The sequence below is a fragment of the Bombus pyrosoma genome, linkage group LG7 (assembly GCF_014825855.1).
Source record: "Bombus pyrosoma isolate SC7728 linkage group LG7, ASM1482585v1, whole genome shotgun sequence".
NCBI classification, from domain to species: domain Eukaryota; kingdom Metazoa; phylum Arthropoda; class Insecta; order Hymenoptera; family Apidae; genus Bombus; species Bombus pyrosoma.
The window spans coordinates 19,461,888-19,478,994 of NC_057776.1; the positions used below are offsets into that span (position 1 = coordinate 19,461,888).

At 31.0% G+C, this 17,107-nt stretch overlaps 5 protein-coding genes across 17 annotated transcripts; 3 read left to right on the plus strand and 2 right to left on the minus strand.

The window, feature by feature from the left end:
- Positions 1-298: 298 nt before the first annotated feature.
- Positions 299-2,884, minus strand: LOC122569475 (mannose-P-dolichol utilization defect 1 protein homolog). Of its 3 annotated transcripts, none has more exons than XR_006317472.1 (6): positions 2,546-2,884; positions 2,014-2,184; positions 1,671-1,893; positions 1,467-1,587; positions 1,092-1,351; positions 299-971 (listed from the first exon to the last, which is right to left on the minus strand). XR_006317472.1 is itself a non-coding variant. In XM_043730571.1 (5 exons), exons 2-5 carry the CDS (start codon positions 2,157-2,159, stop codon positions 1,218-1,220), a joined length of 624 nt encoding a protein of 207 aa, XP_043586506.1. In that variant the 5' UTR covers positions 2,160-2,184; positions 2,546-2,884; the 3' UTR covers positions 299-1,217. The 3 variants fall into 3 exon arrangements, 1 of the variants encoding a protein (XP_043586506.1); XR_006317473.1 differs by having other exon boundaries at positions 1,088-1,351; XM_043730571.1 differs by having other exon boundaries at positions 299-1,351.
- A 356-nt stretch (positions 2,885-3,240) lies between these two features.
- LOC122569473 (putative uncharacterized protein DDB_G0277255) lies at positions 3,241-11,481 on the plus strand. 10 transcript variants are annotated; one of them, XM_043730567.1, is made up of 8 exons: positions 3,241-3,889; positions 4,206-4,302; positions 4,442-4,632; positions 4,739-6,547; positions 6,642-6,810; positions 6,900-7,295; positions 10,626-10,670; positions 10,748-11,481. In XM_043730567.1, exons 3-6 carry the CDS (start codon positions 4,516-4,518, stop codon positions 7,292-7,294), a joined length of 2,490 nt encoding a protein of 829 aa, XP_043586502.1. In that variant the 5' UTR covers positions 3,241-3,889; positions 4,206-4,302; positions 4,442-4,515; the 3' UTR covers position 7,295; positions 10,626-10,670; positions 10,748-11,481. The 10 variants fall into 10 exon arrangements, with proteins under 10 accessions (XP_043586502.1, XP_043586501.1, XP_043586503.1 ...); XM_043730566.1 differs by having other exon boundaries at positions 10,626-11,481; XM_043730568.1 differs by lacking the exon at positions 10,626-10,670.
- Positions 11,482-11,567: 86 nt separating this feature from the next.
- Positions 11,568-12,725, minus strand: LOC122569476 (ubiquitin-conjugating enzyme E2 G2). The gene is made up of 4 exons (XM_043730573.1): positions 12,519-12,725; positions 12,312-12,393; positions 12,022-12,140; positions 11,568-11,933 (listed from the first exon to the last, which is right to left on the minus strand). The coding sequence occupies exons 1-4, from the start codon at positions 12,571-12,573 to the stop codon at positions 11,674-11,676; spliced, it is 516 nt and encodes a 171-aa protein (XP_043586508.1). The 5' UTR covers positions 12,574-12,725; the 3' UTR covers positions 11,568-11,673.
- A 36-nt stretch (positions 12,726-12,761) lies between these two features.
- Positions 12,762-14,029, plus strand: LOC122569474 (S-adenosylmethionine sensor upstream of mTORC1). The gene is made up of 2 exons (XM_043730570.1): positions 12,762-12,903; positions 12,997-14,029. The coding sequence occupies exons 1-2, from the start codon at positions 12,772-12,774 to the stop codon at positions 13,927-13,929; spliced, it is 1,065 nt and encodes a 354-aa protein (XP_043586505.1). The 5' UTR covers positions 12,762-12,771; the 3' UTR covers positions 13,930-14,029.
- A 141-nt stretch (positions 14,030-14,170) lies between these two features.
- Positions 14,171-15,136, plus strand: LOC122569477 (60S ribosomal protein L28). Of its 2 annotated transcripts, none has more exons than XM_043730574.1 (4): positions 14,171-14,305; positions 14,491-14,587; positions 14,690-14,932; positions 15,014-15,136. In XM_043730574.1, exons 2-4 carry the CDS (start codon positions 14,501-14,503, stop codon positions 15,098-15,100), a joined length of 417 nt encoding a protein of 138 aa, XP_043586509.1. In that variant the 5' UTR covers positions 14,171-14,305; positions 14,491-14,500; the 3' UTR covers positions 15,101-15,136. The 2 variants fall into 2 exon arrangements, with proteins under 2 accessions (XP_043586509.1, XP_043586510.1); XM_043730575.1 differs by having other exon boundaries at positions 14,196-14,237.
- Positions 15,137-17,107: the final 1,971 nt, after the last annotated feature.

Sequence of the window (17,107 nt, forward strand, 5' to 3'; positions counted from 1 at the left end):
TCTCGATCGCCGAATCACTTTGATCGCCACTGTACGTCTATTCGCGAACAAACCAGAGGACTAACGTTCTTCAAGATACATAGTACATAGCTATTCAAACGATTAAATCTATCGGTCGATAACGCGACTTGGTTCTCTTAATTTCACGCTTGTATTTATCCTTGGACTTGCAGTTTTAGGAAGACGTCTAGGCGATTAAAAATTCCTCTCTCAAGAATTAGTTGCGTAATATTTTTCAAAGAAATCTAAATCGGAAGAACGTGGTTGAGAAGGAAGTCGTAAGAATCTTAGATTATGATTAATCTATTGATAACATTTTTTATTCACTTTTAGCATTCGTCTATATACAATATTTCGTTACGTACAAATGACGGTTTTACGGAATTAGTGTTCGTTTAACGGGCGAAAGAATTAAATGGTACAAGTACAGGGTGCGAAAAAAAAAAAAAAAAAAGTTAGTGTAAAAATCACCATAAATAGCATGATTCTGCGCCTTCGAATTGGTGGAAATTCTTAAAGAAGGTTTATACAAAATTCATCTTAACCTTGAAATTCAAGATCAAAGATCTTTTATTACATCGGACTTTACTCGTCATGAGGATCAGAAATCTTAAATAGACCCCATAGGTCGCAATCCAACCGCAATTCTCTTGGCAAAAATTGTTAAAGTTTCAACAATTTTCAATCTTCTCGATACGACGCTCGTCCGTAGTTACTTCACGGCTAAGAGCGATTACATAGTACTCATAGAGGTTAAACTGACTTTATTCACAATATCCTATAATTGCAAATATATTGCATTTATTATCGGCATAAACAAATAAACGGGGTCAAATAATACGGTGGTTCCCAACAATTCCTGCTCATACGTTGACAGCAATTAAATCTTTCCATCATTGCATGGAGATTTCTGTCAGCCCTCCTGTCATTCTGTTGATTGAGGATGCTGCTACTTCAAAAACTATTTGCATCTGTAAATAACACACGTTCCAAAAAAGCGTGCTTCGCGTTGTAATTTATGTAGTAATTTCTAACGGCAAAAGGCTTCGTCGAGTGTAGAATCATGCCACTATGGTGGCTTGCACACTTACTTTTTTTTTACGCCCCGTACATAGTGTTATAGGATTGTATCGCCTTTCATTTATAAATATTGAACAGGAAAGATGGCACATACTTTTGACTAGATTAGTTTTCGTAACATCGCGCCACTGTCGAACTTAAATTTGTTTTACTCGATGCCGTCTATAATAAATGGCGGAAAACATAATACTCGAACTTAAAATCACAGAGATAATAAAATTTCCTAGTAGCAGAATGTCTGCCGAATCCATCCATATGGTAAATACTCTTGCTGTAAACAGAAATCAATGTTTTTATTAGGAACCATCAGTAGAGAAATGGATAGAGCAAACCTTCTATAGAGAGATCAACATTTTTCTTTTTTTTTTTTTTTATCTATAACTTACTTAAATTAGTAAATGCGGAAATAAACCAGGTAATCGGCGACACTGTATCCGCATTTTTCGCTCGAAAAATGGCCACTAATTGAACGACTTTACTTGAGACAGAAATTGGAGTACACAGTGGCTGTCAATTACAAAACAAATTAAAAGATGACCGGAGAGTTATCAATTAAGTTTTTTAAATTTATTGTTAATTAGTTAACTAACCGCTAAAATCGTAAGAACGACTTTCGGTATAAGCTGCATTGCGAAAGAGACACTTATGGCAATATAGAGTACTGAGACCAAAATTGAGAATGTATTTATTTTATTTAAGTACTTCAGCACTAGGAAGATTAGTATGTATTCTTGCAATAGAATAACAGGATACTCCAAATAAGATAGTATTGAGTAACCATTTGTAAAATTATAACTAGCCATCACGGTATAGCTGTAAGAAATTCAATGTCAAATTAAGCTTGCTTGTAAAAAGCATTCAAAGATCTTTAAATATATTTTTCAGCTAAGTTAGAATACAAACATTGATGCATGATATACAAGATAAACTTACCTAGTTAATTCTAGCAGAAGGCCTACAACTGAGATTTGATCTGCTGATTTAGCAGTCAATAAATTCAAAATTTGAGGAATCTTTAATACAAAACACATGCCTATTGTTATAAGGCTCAAAAAATCTGCTAATAGTTGGAGTAACATGTTTTCATTTGTTTAATTTCTCTACCTGCGATTGAACATTACGTAAGAACTTCAGTTGTACTTTCAAATTTATTTGTTTGTTACATAAAATTTACATTTTGTTGCTTAAATAAAATAATAATAAGTAACAGGTAAAAATATTAAAGCAAAAATTCACAAAAAAAAAAAAAAAATACAAAATACGCAATAATAGTACTATTTCAAACTAAATGCTAAACTACTATTCGCACTGAACATACGATTTTAAAGCATTTCTAATACAATTTTTGGCAGTTTTACAAATTGTTTTATACAATTGCATTACTTTATACTTTTCACTTAACATGTTACGAACATGTTAATATATATTTAACAAATTATAATATAATACTAATTTTTTAACTTACTTTTTAATATTTAATCTCTATTTACACTTTGCCTCACAAGTGTATGATCGTACAGATACATATCTTACAATTACTTTGGCAATTGTTCATGCACACCTGTGCCATGCTTGCATACCGTTTACACTTGCGCGATTGTACATAGTTGCAAGAAATACACACACGTAAATTGGAAATTAGAATTCGTAATTATCAGTCGAAACAGAGATTTCCTCTCTGGTTCAGCGATCGAAGATACATTTACTCGACACGACAGCACCATCGATACCGTTTTTATCTGTATCAGAGAGATTTCCTCCCTGTCTGCGTCTAGTAGATTTTCATCTAGGAACTTTTTAAAACGGTTCATGTACAACAACTTTAAAAAGATTAACAAAAAAATAGGAGTAATGTAAAATAACTTGAAAATTAAAGAAAAATTTGTAAATAATAATAATAAAATGAATAATCAACACGCGACATTCAAGCAATAGAATATGCTGAATGCCTTACATATTTTTATCGACGCGTTGGAATGTCTCCAAAATTATTCAAAATTATTAGTTCGAGAGAATATTCGTTTTAAATTTGTTTTAAATTTGCTTTAAAATAATTGTGAAAGAGAGTAACAGATTTTTATATTCTTATTCCTATAAATTGTATAAATAAGTATGATTTTGCATTAAACAAATTACATTTTATTTGTGAATGTTGGCCATTTGAAAATGTATGACTAACTACGTACATAAAACCATTTCGAATTGTGCAACCACATTGGTGGCTGCAGTTCCTCCTTTTGTGAAATGCATCGTCGATCCCGGAAAGTACTCGAATAGAAGTCTTCCTCAGCATGACAGACGGAATGTGGGAACGGAACTGACATGGAGTAAACTGTAACGTGAAGGACTTGCGTTTGTCTTTTAAATATTGATTTGTCTGTCGAACGAACGTTATGTGACAACGATGAACGTTTTTCTGATACTTTGCTTCGTTGACAGATATTACGTGAATGCGAACGAGTTGCAAGTAACCTAGCATAAGTACGTAAAATCCATTTCTAACTTTCGAAACGTCAAACGTAGTCCACTACTATCTACGATGCAAACATCAACCTTGCCGGGATATTAAAGTGCTCATTGTACGGCATGTACCTTGATCAAGATATTTCGAATATTTTGCACAATAGACAGCTAAAAGATGAATCATACCAAAGGATATCCCAATTTCAGTCTGTACTACGCCAACGTGGGTCTAAATTTCTTTATGAAGTGATATCAAGACATATTGTTTTTTTTATGTCATATATCTTTTGACAGTACTAATGCTTTTCGTAAGAATATGTTTCTCCATGGATTCTTTCTGTTTCATGTACGCTCATACTATTCAATTTACTCAAGAAAAATTTATATGATTTACATAAACGAAGGTTAAATATTAAAAATTTATGAAACGTGAGTCTGTATGCGTGCGCGCGCGCTACATGTGTGTGCGTGTAAAATACATTTTTTCAAAAGTCAAATTTTTCGATTTTTTCTTCAAATAATGTAATAACATTAAACAAGTATAAATATTAAATAAATATAATTATTTCTTTTGATTCATGGAAGAAAGATTTTTGTAACTGTTGTGCGGAGGTGTAAATTTAAATTACTCTAACATAAATCTGTTTTAAATATCCTTTCAGTTTCTTATTCATAATGGACCATATGAAAAGTACAAGTACTTATATAAACATGAAGATCACGAGACACTCGCGTATTGCTTGTAATTGCTATTTTCAGGTAAGGATTCTAATTTGACTGAGACCAAATCAAAATTAATTCATCAATTAGGCTGATTTATACAATTAACCAGTAGTATTTAAAATATTAATAGTGCTAAATATTAATAGTAATATTGAATTCTGCTATGATATTATAGGGGACAATGTGGAACTTCCAAAAATTTTGGCTATTATAAATCCTTTAACAAACAAATAAACTAAAAGTATTGAGATGGACTCTCCACCGTCATGTTCACTAAGCGCTACTGGACCTCTCAGTGATCTTGGTAGCAGTGGAATTGGAGGGTCCATTTCTAGCGATTCAGTTCGAGCACACCTTGCAATCGAGGTATAGCTTGTTGCAGTATGATGTTCATATTCGTACAAGACTTGAAGTACATATTAAAAGTATGTAATAATTTTCAAGTTGAACGAATAATTTACTATTGTTTTAGATGCAAGAAAGCGACATAGAAAGTAAATCTTTATCGCAAGATTCTTTTGATTATTCAGATGGTATGTGCGGTGAAAATTTTAATACATTGAAAAAAGGACCAGGATGGACTGATGCTGATGGAAAACTAGAAGTTGAAGTGGTTGATGTAGCTATTAAACCTCCACCAGAATTTCAAGATAGCCCTTCTCCTCCTAACTCTGAATCTTCATCTGCACCGATCCTTAGCTATGCACGATTAATGAGACAAAAAGTTCCACAATTAATAGACGATTATGCCGAAAATTTAGTACAGTCAATGATTGAAGAAGCACTAATAATATCTTGTAGAATATCATGGCCAGAAGGAAGAATAGCACCTGCAACAAATCATGTACCAGTGGTAACTCGTAGTGTATATAATCCAAAACGTCTTTGGGCAACAGATTTGTTGACACCTTCATCGTGTCAGGGAGCTACCACTTTAATCACTCCATATAGCACTTTGAATCGTCCAAATTCACGATGTTCTTTAGCTTCTTCTCGTTTGTCCAGTTCTCATAATTCAATAAATACCTCAGGACTGAGTCATAAAGTGGATGACAGCAGTTTTATCACCTCTGCTATGTCACATGATGTTTTAACGACCAGTGAGATTAGTGATATGTACAATGTGCCCTTTGATTCTGACATTTATACTGTACCAATAGATGTAGTTAGACCTTTGCATGATCTTAGAACGCCGCAAAGGCCCAAACGTCATAGACATCATCGTAAAAGAAGAAGAAATGTATCTGCTAGTTCGCAGAGTGAATTAGAAGCCCATATTCAGCAAGCAAGGCATTATTGTGGAAAACCTCGAGCTATTACACACGTCATAAAATCACAGAGACTATTATCCGATGTATGCTGCAATGAAACTGGGAACGGAAAGCGTCATAGCGTTCCGGGCACATCTGGTCGACATACGTCTCGAACATCCAATGGTCACATGCATAATATTGGTGAACCAATTCACATGACTTTACATGAAGTGCGTCAATATTTGCAAACACTATACTCAAGCTCCAGTGATTCTAGTGAAAATAAAATTAAACGCGATAATAAAGCTCCAATAAGTCATACACCTGTACACCTTGCAATGCCAAAAGGTATTAGTGTAAATAATAACAATAGATATAGTAACCCGCATACAGATTCAGCGATGGATACTCCGATTTCAAACAAAAATAGCAATGGACTGATTCACAATAACAATAATAATAATAATAATAATAATAATAACAATAATCATAATGGTAATGTTAAGAAGCATAAAAAGAATTCGTTTGTTAGTATTAAACATAAAAAGGTAAAAGATGAACCACATAAAGAGAAGGTCGATTCTGAAAGAGAGAAGATTAAGAAGAGCCAACGAAACTTCTCGTTAAATTTAAAACAAACACTTTGCAATATCTTTAGATTCAGGCGTTTGGGTTCTCCGGACCATTTCGTAGAGAAAAGAAATAGCATTGTACAGGGTGAAATTGTAGAAGAAGAAGAGGGTGTTGATTCTGACCAACATGCTAATAATAATAATACTACCTCAGAGGTAGATTCCTCTGTACAAAAGCTACCTTTTTTTAAGCGTGCATTACCGCCATTGCCGAAAAGCAATGGGCATGTAGGATGCGTCGAACAAGCGGAGGATGCGCTTACAACGATGGTATCTAAGTGTGAAAGTCCAACTTCTATACCACCACAAATGCCTCTACCTGCGCCAAAAGTCGAGGACGAACCAGCAGAAGATACCAGTATGGATTTTGCCGCTAGTATTGAGAAAGTAAAGGATGTATGTAATTTATACATTTTATTTCCTTTTTAAAGTTATTATATTATGTTGGACATTAAGGTGTATTATGATTATTAAATTTTATTTATAATAGTATGGATGGTATTGGGGCCCAATATCTGGTGAAGCTGCAGAGAAAATACTGTCGAATGAACCAGACGGGTCATTCATTGTACGAGACAGTAGCGATGATCATTATATTTTTTCCCTATCATTTAGACTTAACAGCTGTGTGCGACATGTAAGAATAGAGCACGATCAGGGTAAGTTTTATGTTTCTATTGACACAGTTCTTCTATACACCGTCATTTTTTTTAATACAATTTTAATGTCATGTACATTGTATATGTAGGTAATTTCAGCTTTGGAAGTTGCACAAAATTCAAGTCTCATACAATTGTCGACTTTATCGAGAATGCGGTAGAACATTCACGTAGTGGACGATATTTGTTTTTTCTTCATCGACGGCCAGTGTTAGGTCCAATGCGTGTGCAACTTCTTCACCCAGTGTCAAGATTTAAACAGGTTCAAAGTTTACAGCATACATGCAGATTTGTTATTTTGAAGATGGTACGCAGGGATCTTATTCCCACTCTACCTCTGCCTCGGCGGCTCATTGATTACCTGAGCACGCCTCATTACTACAGTGAACAGTTAGCTGAACAGGACGACAGAGCTGAATCTCCTGTTAGTTCTTCAACTGGTGAATTAGAGAAGATTTGTTTCACACCACAAGGCCTATCGTGAGGTACAAATATATAATCTTTTGTCCTTCATTTTTGTGAAATACTTGCCAAATGTTTAGTATGTATGGTTTAAGATTTAAGATTTCACACAATTTCGTTCCATATGATTTTGTTAAAGAATATTACGATTAAATATGGGAATAACCTATTTTTACATATATTATACGTTAAATTAAATTTGAAATATACAATTTTTATATCTGTTTGAAAAGAAGGGTAATCCGTTCCACGCAGTTCGTATATAGGAAAAATATAGTTAATCGCATAAAAGTACTAAACGAATTGGAAAACGAGAGGTAAAATTACTTCGAAGATAATTTTCAATCAGAATTCATATTGACACGATTAAAAATGCACAAGTAGATTGATATCAGATCTTGAATTTATGATTTTCTCATTTTGTCATAAAATGATTTCCAGAGCACTTATACAATAATCTCAACAAATTCTATGTTATCAGTTTTAATATAAGTTCCTGTCTTTTATTTTAAAATACCTTTACAAGTTCATACGATGCAATGAATGTATAATATTCATATATGTATAATGATGCAAAACGGTGATCGAATAACTCCTTCTTGCGTGCCATATATCTCATACTACTCTGTTCATATAGACGTTAAAATCATAATGTTCTTTATTCATTGGTCTTTAGTTAATAAATTATGCTTTTGCCAGAGATTATTCAGTTATGCATTTCACTACTTTCTGTAAAAGTTTAAAATATGTCTTTTTAACGTAAATAGAAAGAATATGAATATAGTTAATCTACATCCTACATTTGACGTTCCGCTTTATTGAATGATCAATATAGAGTCAATAAATAATTTTAAATATGATGCACATGCAAGCAATTATGGAAAGATGCTGTAGACTAACACATTATATTAAGGTATAATCTGGCATATATAAAAATCAGTTATATCTGTCAATCTGTAGAAAATCTCAATATTAATCAGTTCAACATGTTGTTATATCGTGTTTTAAGTTTAGAAGTAGCTGCCACAGACTGATTAACTTAGACAAAATATTCAACGAATTAATGGAATCATAATATAGTATAAATATTTTCATTCAAGCATCAATCGTATTTTTCCGCAAATTATTATCATAATCATTTCCAAGAATAATCTTCGGATGGAACACGTTATTTTAGATTGCTTTATAATGTAAATATTTTTGTGTACATTACTTGATTTTATAGAGTAATTAAATCGCCAGGAATTTATTAATATCTGGCACATTAGATATATATATATTTTGTGATTCTTTAATTCTATAAAGGATAATTAATATATGATGTGCAATCTTTTAAATGTATTACACTTGTTTGCATTCTTTGTAGCCAATTTTAAAATAAGGTTTAATGATATTTACCTTGAAAGGGTAAGAGCTTCTTTGTTAAAACTGATTAGCGACTGGTGCTATATAAAATTATAAATTATAGAATTCTGATTCCTTAAATTATATGGTTGAATCAAGATAATCGAAGTCAGTGTTTATTCTTGTGCTCAGATAAACTTAGCAAGATTACATCGTGCAATGCACTTGATCGAATTTAGTTATATCGTATATTTAATTTTTTGTAAGTGGTAGTTTTACTTATGTAAATGATTTTTTTTAATTTTTTGGACAGAGTTCCCGAAACTTGCATTCTCGAATTATATTTGATTTGCAATTATTACATAGATTTTAGATTGTAGCTTAATACTAAGAATTTATATAAGTCAAGTGAAAAGTTTTCAATTTACAATTTCGACTAACCAAATCGAAAAGTAGAAAGGAGCTTCAGATAAGATTTAGTAAATTGTAATGTAAAACATATTTTTATTTTTGTCCCTTACCTCTGAAGAGATGTATAAACTCATCTTCAGAAACAGAGACATTACTTTGATAAATTTTGTATTGTGTAATGTTATACAGAGCTCGCTACAAAGCATTGATATAAAGATAGATTTTTCAAGAGAGGTGAAAGTTTTTATACAAAATGTGTACTGACTGTTACTAGAAAAATTTATTAACTAATCTTTGTTTTATTATATCTTTAAATTGCTTTTCCTGTGCAGCTTCATGAATCATGGAATAGCAAGGGCCGCATATACATACATATTGCTCAGAAGTTTTTGTTGCACTTCCGTGAACTTTGCAGTACTAATTAAACAAATTTTATACTCAATATTCACGTGGTAGATTTTGCAATATAATTACTATTACCAGATTGTCTGACAAGACTATGTCTAAGGATAAATCTAAACATATGTGAAGCATGTGCGTATAATTAATGGTTAAAGGCACCATGATACCTCAGCCACAGTGGCAGGTATATAGAGCAGAATTAGTACCATTTTATAACAAATGTATTTTACATTAATATAAGTTGCACATATGTATTCTTGTGAAGAAATTAGCATTATTGAAAAATATCAATACTTTATTTGAATTATGTTTCACTACTATTAACATCAACATTAAAAAGAAAAAAAAAAGAAAATACGAAAATTCTATGCCAAGTGCTATTGGATGATATAATATATATGTTCGAAAGATATTTCTTTTATGTGATTATATATAAGTAAGCGTGACATTGAATAACAGCTTTGTATTTTTATAATATCTCTGCAATGAGGATATGTAGAAAGTAATAAATTTAATTCTACATTTTTGATACCAAAATGTGATATTATCGTTAATGTTAAAGTTTGCAATTGACCGTACATTTTCAAGACAAAGTGTTCTTTCATGGTATTAAAATATTCTTGAAGGAGTATCCTTTTAAATAGTAAATCTTTAAGTCTGATTACGAAAATGTATGGTTCAATTTAATATTTAATTAGAAAATTATTATAACAAATCCTTTACAAAAAAGAAGGGAAATGCACTTGGCATAGAACAATAATTTATTTCTTATATGCCAAAGTTTATAATTGTATTCAAAGTATAACATTAATTTATCAATTAAGATATTATGTTAAAATATACGTTATTTATGTATTGTTCTAGAACGCTATTTTAGTCCACTATATATACATATATTTGTATATGTATATTCGGTTTTGCAGAATTGTATAAAAATAAGTAAATGTATGCAAAGGGTACCATAACAAAAGTAGAAAAGTTAAAGGTTACTTGTACGAGTTATACTTCTGAGACACGCGATGTTGTACTTTGATTATAATGTTCCGATATATACAATTTTTTATTATTGTTTATTATAAATAATTGACAAGTGCTAGTCATAAACATTGCGTCTTAAGTTGGAGTTCAGTATTGTTTACTAATAAACATCAATTTACTTCCAAATATTTGTATTTATTTTTTTATCTTTTTCAAAGATATAATCCAAACGTATTTTTAATAGAAGGGAGCGCTAAAACTATGTAAGTTCTTTGTTGTTATTTTAGTAATTATTCTTTCTTAAATTATGATTTTACATTCTTCAATTTACTTATTCTAGTCTAATATAATTTATCACCAAGTTCGATGGCTATTAGAGTGAAGGACGCATGATAATCAGAAACCTATCACAAATCTTTCAATTTTGTAAATATTTAAAGTAATATGAGGTATGCTTTCCAACATGCACAACAGAAGTGTGCATGATTTATTGAAACATTAAGACAGACGTATTACACTACAAAATGAAAAAGAAAGAAAGAAGAAAAAAGGACAATCTTCGTTTACTTTTATGATAAAAGAACTTTAAGTTTAAATTCAAAAAAGTATCCTACTTTTATAAGCCTTTTTCATCTACAATTAAGTTTCTATAATTTTGTAATGGTAACATTAATTTTACTATAAGTTTTAAATGTACAAATTTCGTTACACTCCACAAATATCTATAATGTACTCATCCAAAATGTTATTTCAGCTTCTTTTTGTAAATATTTTTCAATATCACAATAAAATGATTTAACAGAGAATTGTTTACTGGTGAATATTTAGTACTATGTTCGTAATTGTAATACATTCATTATTTACATTCATTATATAGTAGTTTAATTATACGTAATTTGTAATTCATTTGCAAAACTCAGATATCCCATATCTATGAGCACAAGAAAAAATTTTGTTCATTACTTCATCAACTAATTCAGTCAAAGGTACTCTAAGCGTAAACAAATGCGTATGTATTTGATTATCCATGTTTGTACGGCAATGTTGAAAATAAAATACATTTTTTAAGACTAATATCCCGAGTTGTTAATTTGTTTTTAATTCGGTACTTTCACCACTATTACGCATGACCGTAAAACAAACATGTTTGTAAGTACATATCACATTCCAATAAAATTTTAATTCAAACATAATATGTATTTTACACTGAATCGTATGATGTTTTAATTACATTTTTGTTTCCAATAAAGTATTGAACATCTTAATTTAAGGTGGAATACCAAGTGTTTTTCTAACTAGCTTTTGGGCGATTTTTTCAAATTCTGCGCGATCTTCTCTCCACATTTTAGCTGCATCAACATTTGCTCCACTTTCATCATTTGGCTCCGCTAACATACTTACCACACTTAACAATATCTTTTCTACGCTTTGAACCGGACTCCACCTTTCTGCGCTGCTTTCATAGCCCATAGGATCGTCACCGGGTGCATGTAATATACTTATACATACTCTACCATCCGCATATACTAAAGAAAGGTAAATTCTTGTTAATTTTTGGGGATTCACGATGAATCAACATAGTAATTTGATATTTCAGTAAAAAAAAAATCTTACTATTTGGATGGAACATTTCACAAGTGAATTGCATCTTTGGCGGACTTAGTGGGTAATCTGGGGGAAATATAAGTTTTGCTGGAAAAACACCACCTTCAAAGCATGTTCCTTCTGGTCCACTGTAAACGTGCATTTTGACGTTCAACTTGTAAAATTCAAAAGAAGGTGGAAATATGGGGCAGACATTTTATTTATGAACACGTTATGCATAAAAACGAATTTTTGCGGGTGACGAAAAGATTTTTATAAATAAAAAAATAAAAAACAATTTTTATTGCTTAAATACGTACGTGATTAAGGCTTCCCATTCGAAAAAATTTTCTTCATTTATTGGACCAGCGATAATGCCTTCAGGTGGATTTAAGGTTAACTCTGCAAGTTATGCGGTACTTATTATATTATCGTTTAAAATCAAATGGAAAGAATAGCAAAAGAGGAAGTTTTATACGATTTCTTTAGTGTAGTGTCAACTGCAAGAAATTAAATTTGATTCTCACGTTTGTACTCTGCCATCAATCGTCTCAGTGCAGAACCCGCCATTGTTTTGGTCATACGGGTTAATGACGGCAATTTAATGAAACGTCAAAAATTGAATATTAGGTTAAAGCTGGTTAAAGTAACAGAGAGAGAGAGAGAGAGAGAGAGAGAATCATTAACGCATTTATACGAAATTAAAGAAACAATTAATCGTTCTATATCTTATATTTTATATTGTTCTTAAACTGTAACAATGACAATGTAAAGTTTTAAATGGCGACAGAAGAACATAAATATTTAGCAGATATTATAAAAAATACACATGCCACGTTGCGGCAAGAAGCTCAGGATTACGGACCTGAGATTGCATGGAAACGACATATACGTCGTAAAGATATTTTGCAGGTTTGATTAATTTTTTTTTATAAATATTAAGATAAAATAATAGTAGTATTCGCGCGTAAGATATTGTAAGATAACCTTATGTATGTGTTTTAGAAATATGCTTCTTGTATGGAAAAATTGGCAACTATCCACTGGATGGAAAATAACTTAAACACCAAGAGTTCAACGTATTCGAGAATAGAATGGATCAAATATCAATGTGAAGAATACTTTTTAAACGAAGGAAGACAGAAATATGATTTGAGAGAAGAAGATATTAAACTGAAAATAGGCACAAATTTATCAAAAACTGAAGTTGCCATAAATTGTAATGTAAATATTAAATGCAAGAAAAATCAAATATTGGAAAACTTCGATAACGATCTTGAGAAATCAGTTCAAAAGATATTGTTATTGGATGTAGGCAGTTGTTATAATCCATTTGAAGGTCTAGATATATTTGAAGTAACTGCAATAGATCTAAGTGGTGTACCAGATAAAGTTTTTTGTTGTGACTTTTTAAATGTTCAAATCGGACAAGAAACATTATATTCAAACGATAAAAAGGAAATTTTGCAATTGCCCGAAAACTATTTTCAGGTAGTTGTATTTTCTTTATTTTTGGAATATTTACCCTGCCCGAAACAAAGATATTTATGCTGTAAAAAAGCCTATGATTTATTGCAACCAGGTGGTATACTTTTTATCATAAGCCCTGATTCAAAACATGTTAATGCAAATGCTAAGATCATAAAATCATGGAGATACGTACTGAGTAAATTAGGATTTATGAGAATAAAATACGAGAAATTGCAACATATACATTGCATAATATTCAGAAAATGTGTATTTAAACATGTTGCATCAAGGTGGGCGAATTTGCAAGTATTGCCGCAGGATGATCCTTTATTTTTAGATGATACTTCAATTTATATTCCACAAGATTTCCGAGATGTATCTAACAAAATTAAAGAACGAGATAAGCAAGAGTACGATACGAATGAAGTAATGACTATGTTCAATGAATTACCTTTTGAGCAAATGTAACAAGCGAGATTAACGATTAATTTCTATTTTTTAAAATTGTAAATGTAGATAAAACTCTGATAAAGAATTGCGGCAAAAAATAAATATTGACGTTTTTAAACTGGTTTTGATGAATCTTATTTTTATTTTTTCAGATTGTGTCATGTTAATTCTAGTGAGGGAAATATTTTATGGTAACTTTTTTCCTATGTTATATCTGGTTATGTATAGGGACATACTTTCATATAATTTCCTAGAATTCATCTTATTCATTTGACACGCCATTTTGAATGTTCTTTTCTAACTTCTGTTCGTTAGGTGCACACGTGGTGAGATTACTTTTACCGTTTATGATATCCGGATATTGTATTTTTTATTAGCTGTAACGTCTAATAAGGTAGATCGATCAAGTATTTTGTTAAAAGAAACCAAAGAATTCAACAAATTTTTAATAAATTGAATAGAAAATATTTTATCTTCTTTGATCACTGTATAGGTTATCATACAGATGCCAATTTTCATATTTATGCACGTACATAGATAGGATCAATGCAAAAATTTTAATATATATAATTCTTTCAGATCGTTCACAATGTCGTCCCATTTAAATTGGATGATTATTCGCAATAATAATGCATTCCTTTTGAAGAAACGTAACATTAATAAACCATTTTCTACGGTTTGTATTACATATACACTGTTGTATGATCGAACAATTTTCTTTTCGCAGCTAATGACTTTCATGAGAATTTATAATTTGACGTGTGATATAAACTTTCAGGAACCAAATAATTTGAACAATTTGAGTAGCTACCGTTATTCTGGTTTGATTCATAGGAAAAGCGTAGGTGTTGTTGATACGGCTGATAAGAAAGGTTTTACTGTAGTGTATAAAAAAGCTAAAGCTATGAACAAGCCTGCAAAAGCTACAGTTAGGTGTACAATGAAAGCCGGAGCTCGTCGTTCTCTATATAAGTTGAAGCGATTGCTTACAAAGAACAAGTATCGTGTAGACCTTACAAAGGTAAATTAATTTTGAATAAGAAGTAGAATATATTTATAATCTATTTAAAAGAAGTTTTAATACACGTTGTAATGTTTTCAGGCTGCCTTGCGTCGCGCTAGTGCTGTGTTGCGTTCTCAGAAGCCTTTACCTGCTAAGAAGACCCGCACAACCAAAAAGGCTGATTAATTTGTGTACATTAATAAATATACATTTTAATGTAAATTTACAGACACGACATATACTGTGAAGAAGATTTATTAACTTACTAATTATTTCGCCAAGACGTTACTGATTTAGTTGTCTACGATAATTGCCTCTTATCGGGAGAAACATAGATACTTTAATTTTAATTGTAGTATTTCTTCTTTACAGTTATATCCAATATATTTATTTAAAAATTCCCATTAAAAAGATTTCACATAGATAAGCATAAAAGATGGTACATACATTGTGAAAGGTGAGTTATCTAATCTGATAATCGGTTTGGAAAATATGTTTAAGCTGATATTGTTTATTTTAATTACAGAATTAGTATATTGCTAGGATATTAGGAAGCCATTTTTACTTAGGTGAGTTGCATCGTTTTTTTCGGCTTTGACGACTTGTATTTCTCGTACACGATGATCCTTTTAACCAGCAAGATCGATGATTGCCACGGTTAAATTTTGTATTTGCTATCTGAAATATATGTCGTGGATATTATTTATATGTAAGCTTGAATAGAGCAATATCATTAATATTAACAATATTTCTAGGTTTAAATGCGAATGTACTTGGTTGTTCCGCAGCGTCCAAAACGAGTGAGTACAATTTTTAAATATTATATGTTAATTAGCTTTCTCTGTGAGGTAATGTTATGATGAAACTTTTCAACCACCAAGATCTATGAGCGCCGTGATTAGTTACAGTATTTGCNTAACTGAAATGTATAAATGACAATATTACTTTACAAAGATAAGAATATTGTTACTATTAAATATAAATCATTTCAGGTTCATACATTAACAACGCTTGCGGAAGACAATTATGGTAAAATGTAAGTATAATGTTTTATTAATTAGATTATCTATTATTAAACTACAAATGATGAGATCTTTAACCACCAAGATCTATGAACGCCGTGATTAGTCACAGTATTTGCTAACTGAAATGTATAAATGACAATATTACTTTACAAAGATAAGAATATTGTTACTATTAAATATAAATCATTTCAGGTTCATACACTAACAACGCTTGCGGGAAACAATTATGGTAAAATGTAAGTATAATGTTTTATTAATTAGATTATCTATTATTAAACTACAAATGATGAGATCTTTAACCACCAAGATCTATGAACGCCGTGATTAGTCACAGTATTTGCTAACTGAAATGTATAGATGACAATATTACTTTACAAAGATAAGAATATTGTTACTATTAAATATAAATCATTTCAGGTTCATACACTAACAACGCTTGCGGGAAACATTTATGGTAAAATGTAAGTATAATGTTTTATTAATTAGATTATCTATTATTAAACTACAAATGATGAGATCTTTAACCACCAAGATCTATGAGCGCCGTGATTAATCACAGTATTTGCTAATCTGATTAATTCGTACGAAAAAGTAATTGATAGGAAACGAGAAGTACAGTTAATATATTTTGTGTTTTGTCTTTTTTTTTTGTATAGACGATTGGGATCTAAGGATGATGCTTAAAAGTTAACGCTTTGCAAGACAGGTAAAGGTAAGGAATTTATTTATCGATGTTCAAAATTAAATGATTTTCGCCTTACATGTCTATGCCGTCGTGATGATTCGTTCACCAAGATCTATGAGAGCCATGATTTTGAATTTGCTACTTCTGAACATAGTGTATTTGACTTAATTATTGTACTTATATAAAAGAGACAGTAGAAGTATACGTATTTTTTATATTTTGTGCAGGTTAATGATCGTAGGAGGACGACGGATACTTTTGGACTGAGCAGAGAATACGAAAGAGAATAGCATAATAATATGACAGTACGATGTAGCAATTTGATATATGTTTATTTTACATATGCTAATAAAAACATAGATGATAAATGCAGCCTTCTTTTTACTTTTTCCTCTTTTGGAATCGTTACACGTTGTAGTACCAGCTTTGTCGATACAATTTATTGAAAGTGAGATGGTTTCTTCTTCAGAATTACACGTTTAG

Coding starts and splice junctions, on each gene's coding strand:
- LOC122569475 (XM_043730571.1), bottom strand. CDS start 2,159: ATGTTACTCCAACTATTAGCAGATTTTTTGAGCCTTATAACAATAGGC. Junction 1,894..2,013: donor CTTCTGCTAGAATTAACTAG/GTAAGTTTATCT, acceptor AATTTCTTACAG/CTATACCGTGATGGCTAGTT. Junction 1,588..1,670: donor TCGTTCTTACGATTTTAGCG/GTTAGTTAACTA, acceptor TGTAATTGACAG/CCACTGTGTACTCCAATTTC.
- LOC122569473 (XM_043730566.1), top strand. CDS start 4,516: ATGGACTCTCCACCGTCATGTTCACTAAGCGCTACTGGACCTCTCAGT. Junction 4,633..4,738: donor GAGCACACCTTGCAATCGAG/GTATAGCTTGTT, acceptor CTATTGTTTTAG/ATGCAAGAAAGCGACATAGA. Junction 6,548..6,641: donor GTATTGAGAAAGTAAAGGAT/GTATGTAATTTA, acceptor TATTTATAATAG/TATGGATGGTATTGGGGCCC.
- LOC122569476 (XM_043730573.1), bottom strand. CDS start 12,573: ATGACCAAAACAATGGCGGGTTCTGCACTGAGACGATTGATGGCAGAG. Junction 12,141..12,311: donor GAATGGGAAGCCTTAATCAC/GTACGTATTTAA, acceptor GCACGTTTACAG/TGGACCAGAAGGAACATGCT. Junction 11,934..12,021: donor TGAAATGTTCCATCCAAATA/GTAAGATTTTTT, acceptor ACCTTTCTTTAG/TATATGCGGATGGTAGAGTA.
- LOC122569474 (XM_043730570.1), top strand. CDS start 12,772: ATGGCGACAGAAGAACATAAATATTTAGCAGATATTATAAAAAATACA. Junction 12,904..12,996: donor GTCGTAAAGATATTTTGCAG/GTTTGATTAATT, acceptor TATGTGTTTTAG/AAATATGCTTCTTGTATGGA.
- LOC122569477 (XM_043730574.1), top strand. CDS start 14,501: ATGTCGTCCCATTTAAATTGGATGATTATTCGCAATAATAATGCATTC. Junction 14,588..14,689: donor TTAATAAACCATTTTCTACG/GTTTGTATTACA, acceptor ATAAACTTTCAG/GAACCAAATAATTTGAACAA. Junction 14,933..15,013: donor ATCGTGTAGACCTTACAAAG/GTAAATTAATTT, acceptor TAATGTTTTCAG/GCTGCCTTGCGTCGCGCTAG.